This window comes from Pteropus vampyrus, unplaced genomic scaffold (assembly GCF_000151845.1).
Source record: "Pteropus vampyrus isolate Shadow unplaced genomic scaffold, Pvam_2.0 Scaffold60, whole genome shotgun sequence".
Lineage (NCBI taxonomy): Eukaryota > Metazoa > Chordata > Mammalia > Chiroptera > Pteropodidae > Pteropus > Pteropus vampyrus.
This window is the reverse complement of record NW_011888841.1, coordinates 729885-737836: the sequence shown is the minus strand read 5'-3', so window position 1 is coordinate 737836 and position 7952 is coordinate 729885. Positions and strand designations below refer to the sequence as shown.

Here is a 7952-nt window from a genome sequence, read left to right as displayed (position 1 = left end):
GAAAGGTGCTGAGGTCTTGACAGAAAGGCCTTCTCCACACACCTGACAGAGAAGGGGGCCCCCAAGAAAGCTGCACATGCCAGCTGAACTCAGGTCCCTCCTCCAAATCTGGGCCTTCAGTATTCTTATCCAGAAAAAAATGTTCTATTTATAAGTACTCACCACCACATTCACTTTTTTTAAGTATCCCTCTAAGACTTTCAAATTTTAATTTGGTTTACCCCCAAGTGAAAATTTTGAACTTTTGAAAACCACATAAGACCATTTTAAACTGGATGAATTTTTTAGTTCATGTAAGAGTCAGTGTTTCACTAAAAAAAGATATCAAAACGAGTCAAATACCAAAAAAACAAAAAATAAATAAAGGTCAAAGGAAACAAAATTCCAATGGCCTTTAAAAATTAGTAAGCACCAAGAAGCCAAAGATTTTATATTACACTTCTTTATATATCCTCCACAGGGAACTAAGCCAACATTTTGGTTTTTGAACACATAATTGATAGGACAATTTTAGAATAAACTTTTAAAATCTGCTTTTTAAAGTAATATGCATACATATTTTAATATATTACTTTAAACCTAGTGTTTCGATGGCCCAGGTACTCTTAAAAGGAATAACATGGGAAAGTTAAGAGCTGCTGATTAATTTTGAGCTATTTTAAAGAACAAAAGAGAGAATTCCATCCTTGTTCAGTGCAATTTGCTTCCGTTCAGGTCTCAGTGAAGAGTAAGTGTGCCTGAGTTAAAGCCATCGAACACAAGGCATGTAATGCAATGACTTCTGAGCAAATTTCAAGTGTCCAATTCTTCATGAAAAGAGGTGCAGGTGCAAAAACGTGGGACATTATATTTCGGGGACAGGCATATCTATCTGTCAGGCTCATGAGAAGACAGAGTAAAGGCCTGAAGCCCTTTGCATGTTTCCGAGGATGTCTTTAGAGCTCCTTCCCATGGAAGCAAATGAGGAGAGCTGGCCTTCTCATGGCATTACCGCCCAGTAAAAAGGCCTTTGCTAATTTGCATAATGTAAATGGCGAAGTAATTTTCAGAGTACATTTCCAAACAACATGCTTCTTACTGTGTTTTTAACTATAGGGAGGTCCTCTGAATTCGAAATACTGGCTCAGGGACTTCGACAGTGAGACCAGACAACGGGAGAGTGAACAAAGCGGCCAGGCTTCGAGATTCTCTGGGCTGTCACCTCTGCCTGCACACAGCCATTCCCCCGCAAGAGAAAAGAATGTGCCGCACAAGGCATAAAAGTTTTAACTCTGTGGAAAGACGAAGCAGCATCGAACAAACAAACAAACAAAACAAACAGAAACAAATCCTGAGGGCCAGGGTTTGGTTGTGTGACTCCAAGGCTGAATATGCAGTTTCGAGTCTGTGTGTATGAGTGGATGTGAGTATGTGTGAGGGTGAAGGCGAGTGTGAGGGCGTGTGTGTGTGTGAATGAATGTGAGCATAGGTAGGGGTGTATGAGCATGTGTGAGTTTGAGTATGTGTGTGCGCGTGTGAGCGAATGTGAGCGTGTGTGAGGGTGTGTGCTCTGGGAGGGCAGTACGGCAGTATAAAAAGCAGCAGCAAACGGCACGGAAGAGAACAGCGTGATGATATTGCAGCACCTCAGACAGAGCTGATCAGGTTTTATCTGTAAAACACTGAAAAGACCGGCCAAAAGACCCAGCCAATCGAGATGGCTGGCCTTCTGCAAACAAATTATCAATATTAGGTCATCAAGAGATTTTGACCCAATGAGCAGATGTTAGTGTCACAGATAAGACTTCACGATAACAATCTGTAAGAAAAAGAAAACTTAGCTTATCATGCAAGCACTCAACCAAAACCTCAAACATCCCTAGGATCCCATAACCTCCAGCTAGTTACTCACCCTTCTCCCCACGCACACACTGGCCATCGGCCTCGCATGATTCGGAGAGCAAAGCTGGCAGGGGATTCCTCCCTGGTCCTACTCTGTGGGTGTCTGGAAACCTGTTTAAAGGTGGGAGGGAGGCTGGACAACAGGCAAGTCTCATTGCTACCTATGGACCTGTTAGCCAACTTGAAAACACCATTCAAACCTCTGGTTTCTCAGTCAGCATCCCGCTGGCAAAAAAAAAAAAAAAAAAAAAAAAATCGCCTGTCATTATTTATCTCCTGTTTAACTCACTTCCAGACAAGAGCCCTTTTCAAACAGCAGGACACACAAACTGTTTTGAGAACCAGCCAATAGGAGCTGCTAATCCATCACTAGAAAGGGCGAATGGAAAGTTGGAGAACAAGTTAAAGCACCTTGGCTGTGCCAGCGATGCTTCGGGGTTTAAAAAGCACGTGGGAGGAGTGAACAGAGGACCATCTCATTCACTAGGCCTTTGCTTGTAGGCAAGAAGGCAGAGCAAGCCGGGCCTCAGTTTTCCAACTGCTCTTTACCACCGTCCCCCTCCCGGGAAACTGTCCCTCCTCCCAAGGTGGTGTGCCTGTGCCTGAGGCTCTGTTCTGGCCACAAAATGCCAGGCTGACTATGGCCAGACTTGGCATACATATATGCCTCCCGATCGTCAGCAGAAAGTGGAGTTTCGTGAAAAGAAATGCCTAGTCTTCAAAAATCCAGACTGTGATTTCTGAAGCGAGAGTGAGGAAAAAACATGCTTCGTGGCCCAAAATACCGTAGAGAAGGATGTAGAGTAGAAATATAAAGTTCTCAGTCGCTGTGGTTTAAGTCACTGAGGTACAAAGAATGGTATTTGATATTCAATGTGAAATCGGAAGGCTCCCTACTACAATAAAACGCAGACTTTCCCCGAGGGTAGCACAAGAACCCCTTGCACGCTGAACTAGGAAATTCCCCGTACTCTGGAAAAGCTGAGAGAAAGTCCAGACCTTTTCAGAAGTACTAGCTGCAACTCTTAACGTCTTCCGTAAGACACTCTGATCCTCCTAAGAGTGAAAACAGCTGAGGACTGAGATTAACCATAACAGAAATAAACTCCCGTTTATGGCCATAGCCAAAGCAAGATGTCAGTACGATGAATCAAAACAGATGCACTTGAAAACGTACCTGAAAGGTACCTGTACCAGCCAATGAGCATCTCCATTAGGTGGTATCTACCCTGGAGATATCATCCAGGTGCCTTTCTCAGGCAAGTCAACCTAATGTAACATTCTATTATTAAAGAAATGCAAAGCATGGTTTTCAGTTTAATTCATGCATCACAGGGCATCTTAGTCCCATAAATACTGCACTGTGCTGACTTAACTTACTGAGGCTAAGTGGTTCTTCACCCAACAGACCGGCCACAACCACATCTAGAGCTTTCAGAGCCCCGTCATAGAATCATGTCACTTATTTGCCTGGCCTCTTAGCAGAGGCCGAGTTAATTCGATGACGGTCCTTGTCAGTTTTCTTCCGCCCAAAAGAATCACAGAATTAAGTGTTTCACCTGATCAGACAAAAGTTATACTCAGCCTCTGTGTTCTTTGGGGATTAATCAGGAAGTTTTTGGTAACTCATTTTCCTAAGAAGTGAGTGGTGACCTGCCAGAAGTACCTTAAAAAATTATTTTTTTAAAGATGTACATGGAAATAGCAATAGAAGAAACTCAGGTTCATTGTCCAAGCTACAAAGTACACGGTCAGCGCCTAACACCCGGAGAGGATAAGTCGTGACTGCCCCAGGGGCCCTGTCGGTCTTCACGACTCAGCAGAAAGGTAGAAAAATAGAGGACACACGGGGCGTGGAAGCAGCCCAAGTTCTAGAAAAATCTCAGGGCAAGACTTACCACTCTGGGCTTCTGCTGGTCCACGGTATGCAGGAAGGCGGAGTTGGGGTCCAGGCAGCGCTCAGGGTCACTGGAGATGTCCTCCTCCGAGTCGTCATAGGAGGAGGAGAAGCCAGTGGAGGATGCAGAGGACGAGGACAGCTTCCTCAGGGGCAGGCTGCCCAGCGGGCTGCCTTGTGCCTCCTCCAAGATGCCATCCTCCTGGGCGCCCATGTCTGTGACAATGACGGCAGGTATATTGCTGGGGCTGCAGGCCTCTTTCAAAGAAGGCTTGTCCTTCTGACCTGGGGACAGCAGCTCTGGGCTGGGCTGGGCGGCTCTGTCCTCTGGCTGGCTTCCGCAAGTCCCCTGGGATTGTACCCCTTTGACACACGTCCAGGCCTGAGCTACGTCCTCCATGGGGTCCAGCCACGCCCTGGAGCTCCCAGGCTGCATACCCACCCTGTCCCCAGGAAGGCACTGAGGTTCCTTCGGATCTTTTGTTGCTTCCCAGCAGGGCAAAGGCTCCAGCATTCCGCCAGAGGGAAAGCGGGCCACCTCCACCTCCCGGGTCCCTCGCGGTGCTGAGAGGCTGCCCCCACGCAAGCCCAGCATTGGAGACCCTTCATCCACTCTGTCCCAGTGCTGTGGAGGCCCCCTGACCTCCAGGGTTCCACTGTGGGTCACCTCTGGGCCTACTGAGCCCAGGTGCCCCAACGGCCTGCACCAGCTCGGGGACTCTGCCAGCTCAGAGTTTTGCTCTGTCACAGTGTTCTCCTCTGGCCTTTCGCCCACTTCAGGCGACCCAGAGCCTGGCATGCCACAAGGCAGATTTCCTTTCCCCACCTTCCCAGGGGGCTCTCCACGGTGGGGCCCGCCTCTCTCTAGGGCTGGGCTTGTCTCACGGCCCAGAGACCGTCCCTGACTGTCCTCCAGGGCCTCCGGGGAGTGCACACCCCCAAGTTCGCGGGCCCTCTCAGACCGCTCGATGAGGGCAGGGTCATGCGGATAGTGTGGCCCAGTGGATGTGGCTCTCGCTGCCACTTCTGTGACCATCACGGAGTTCGCTCCGACTAGCTCCAACGTGGGCGCTTGGCAGCTCCGAGTTCCCAAAGGAGGAGAGACCTTTTTGTCAATTTCCATAGCTACGGGTGAGCCACAGTGAGATCTAGCAGAGATCCCCTTCTCCATTCTCCCCGAAGCGACAGGCGCCTGAGTTCCTGATCCCGACGGAGCGGCCGGGCCAGGGAAAGGTGCCACTCCCTCTTTGTCCTTGGAGAGGCATAGCCTGGGTGCCTCCGCTCTCCTCCCGGAGTCGGCCTCCGAAGTCTCTGGGCATTGCTCTCCCCAGGACTTGGTCCTCCGTTCCTCGCTCTGAGCCAGGACCCTTCCTGGGGGCTGACTGCTGCTGCGGAAGGGACACGGGGAGGGCGAACGCGCCCTGCCGGGACGCGGGCTGCGGGGCGCTTGAGTGGCAGAGCTCTGCGCCTGGATGTGCGCCTCGAACATGCCCACTTTCTGGTTCACCTGTACGTTCTGCAACTCGCGCTGCAGGATTCGCAGCTTCCTCTGGGCCTCCTCTGGCCCTGGAGGGGAGAGGGTACCGGTGGTCACCATCTGCTGCCCGTCCCCTCTCAGGCGCCCCGCCCAACTCGGGCTGCCCACGCTGCCGCCGCTGCCGCTGCCGCTGCCGCTGCCGCTGCTACTATTCAGCCTGCGCCGGCCACTGCGCCAGCCTCCGGGGCTCCCGGGCTCCTCTGGCGACAACGACTCGGTTGGAGGGAAGAGGAAAGAGGCGCCTTTCCCGGGGCTAAAAACGCTGCCGGGGCTCAACACGGCGCTTCCCGGCGGCGGGGGCGTCTCGCTGCTGCTGGGCCGGGGGCCGCCGCCGCTCCTCACCTGGTTGGCGCTATTCATGATCACCAGGCTGTTGAGTGCATAGCAGTACACAGCCATAGTACTGGGTCCCGCGCTGCCCGCCGCCGCCGCGGCTCCCGCTCCGGCTCCGCCGCCCGCGCCTCCTCCTCCCGTGGCTCCCGGCTCAGCCCCGGAGGCCCGGCGGCCGCGGCTCCGCGCGCAGATGGAGGGGCATGGCCTGGGCCGCGGGCGGGGGTCACGACTGCGAGCTCAGCCCCGGCCCGAAGCTCCATAAACAACAGCGCCGCTGTAGAGACACAAAGAGAAAAGTCAGGACCCCAGAGGGAGGGGGTGGGGGACGCGGAGGGGACGCCCCGGCGCGCGGAACCCCAATCTGTCGGGGCTCGGGCGCTAGCGGATGTCTCAACTCCAGGGATTGCACGGCTCCGCGAGGACACAAGCCCCGGGGGCCCCCGTCGCCGGCGCGGTGGTGGGTGTGCCTTTCCCGGGTGCGCTCCCACCCCTCACCCCAGGTTGTGATACGCTCGGAGGTCTCTTCTCATTCCAAATTCTAAGATCCGTCTCTTAGAGGAGGACGATGTGCAACTACTTGGTCCCTAAGTGTGCTGTGTGCGGGGCGCGACCGCCTCCGAGGGTGAGGACAGCCCACCCATCGTCTCCGGGTCTCCGGCCTGAGCGAACGCTGGCCGCCCCCGCCCCTCGGCTTCGGGATCTCCCTGCCGCCCTCGCTCTGGTCCTCGGGAACCGACTCAGAGCGAACCTGAGCGGGACCTGCCTTCCCCCCGCGGCTGCCTGCGCCCGGGTCTGGGAGGACCCTGCACGCCTGCCTTTACCTGCCTGACCCTGGCCTTGGGACTCTGTCCCTCGGCCTACGAAGGCCTGGGCGCACAGCGGGGCCACAGGCGAGGCATTTTCCAGCACTGGCCTTGTCGCCTGTCCCCAAACAAGTGGGTTTTGTGAGTGTGGGCGCGCCTGCGCGCGCCCCGGGCCGAGGCGCTGCACGTCCCCTGTACCGGAACCAATAGTCGCTGTCCCCTGCGGTCGCCCCCCGCGGAGGGGCATGCGTGAGTGTGTGTGTGTGTGTGTGTGTGTGTGTGTGTGTGTGAGCCTTCGCACGCCCTGTGCCCGAGGACACTGCCCCTCTGGGGCTCCGGGACCTGTGCCCACTCAGAGGAACTCCAGGGCGTGCGTGGCTGCAGCCGCGGGGAGCCGGGACTCTGCAAACCTCACCCGAGCCGGCGCTCGAAACCCCGGAGCCGCGCGGCCAAGTGCAAGGGCTTCTCCGCATCCCGAGCCGCCTCGCCCGGCGCCCACGGAGCCGCCCCGCCGCCGGAGCCCGCGGACGCCTGCAGCGCGCCGGGGGAGGCGGCGCGGAGCCCCGGGCCCGGGGCCCGGAAGGCGAGCAAGAGAAGCGCCGCCAACTCGTCTTTCCCAGCTCGCCCCGCACCCCTGCTCCGCGCCACCCTCCCCAGTCGAACCCCCTTCCCGGTCTCCCCAGCCCATCTCTCCGCGCTGTTTCAGAACCCGGAACGCGTAGATCCGCTCCAGAGCAGAGCGAAGGGAAAGAGGCTTTGGAGGCGAGAACCATTAAAAAGCCGCCAAACTTACCTGAAATGTCTCAGATTCCCAGGTCCTGTGCAGACTACATGGCCCAGGGACGCAGAACTCGTAGGAACAAAATGGCTTTAAAAGTTAAAAAGCTCAGAAATTATTTCCTCCCCGAGCTATGGAAGACAGGAAAAAAAAAAAAAAGAGGAGCGTGAAAGAAGCGGGTAAAGCCCCCGGGCTGGGGCCGGGCGATCGTGGCCGTGGCGACGCGGGGCCGGTCCTGCACGCCCTTCTCGTAGTGGAGATACTGCCCCTGTCAGTGTGTGCTCCCGGCTACTTGTGTTTGTTCAATGTGCGATTAAAAAAAGGGGGGGGGGTTGGGGTGGAGGAGGGCGGAGGGAGGAGGGCGAAAGGCGGGGGTTTGGGGGAGGAAAGCAGGAAGGAAGTTGTGAGCCTGTCTGGGGTTGAACTCAGCGGAACAAGTTTTTCTTTTCTTCTTTTTTTTTTTTTTCTATTGCTTGGCAAGACCGAGGGAGGGAAACACTTAAAAAAAAAGTTTCCATTGTTAGCTAACCAAAAAAAAAAAAAAAAACCTTTTAACTTCTGCGGGTTAAAGATATACGATTCATTTTCCACCCCTTCATCGAGCCTTGCTGATGTCTAGCTTTATGAAACTATTTTTGAAAAATGTTTTTAATAAAGTTTTGAGTGTGCATTTTAAGCAAAGCAAATCGCGAGGACCTTTTTAGCATTTAAAACGAGCAAAAA

The 7952-nt window shown here is 54.1% G+C and overlaps 1 protein-coding gene across 2 annotated transcripts in view; it reads right to left on the bottom strand.

Moving 5' to 3' along the window:
- Nucleotides 1-7563, bottom strand: part of ITPKB (inositol-trisphosphate 3-kinase B) — a 98113-nt gene extending 90550 nt beyond the window's left edge. The window contains exons 1-2 of one of the 2 annotated variants that reach the window (XM_011360833.2): nucleotides 7245-7563; nucleotides 3780-5922 (exon numbers count right to left, since the gene is read on the bottom strand). In XM_011360833.2, coding sequence (XP_011359135.1) covers nucleotides 3780-5714 — 1935 coding nt within the window. In that variant the 5' untranslated portion in view covers nucleotides 5715-5922; nucleotides 7245-7563. Of the gene's footprint in view, nucleotides 1-3779; nucleotides 5923-6469; nucleotides 6812-7244 lie in introns of those variants that run through there. The other variant, XM_023530999.1, reaches the window with a different exon arrangement.
- Between the last annotated feature and the right edge of the window lie 389 nt (nucleotides 7564-7952).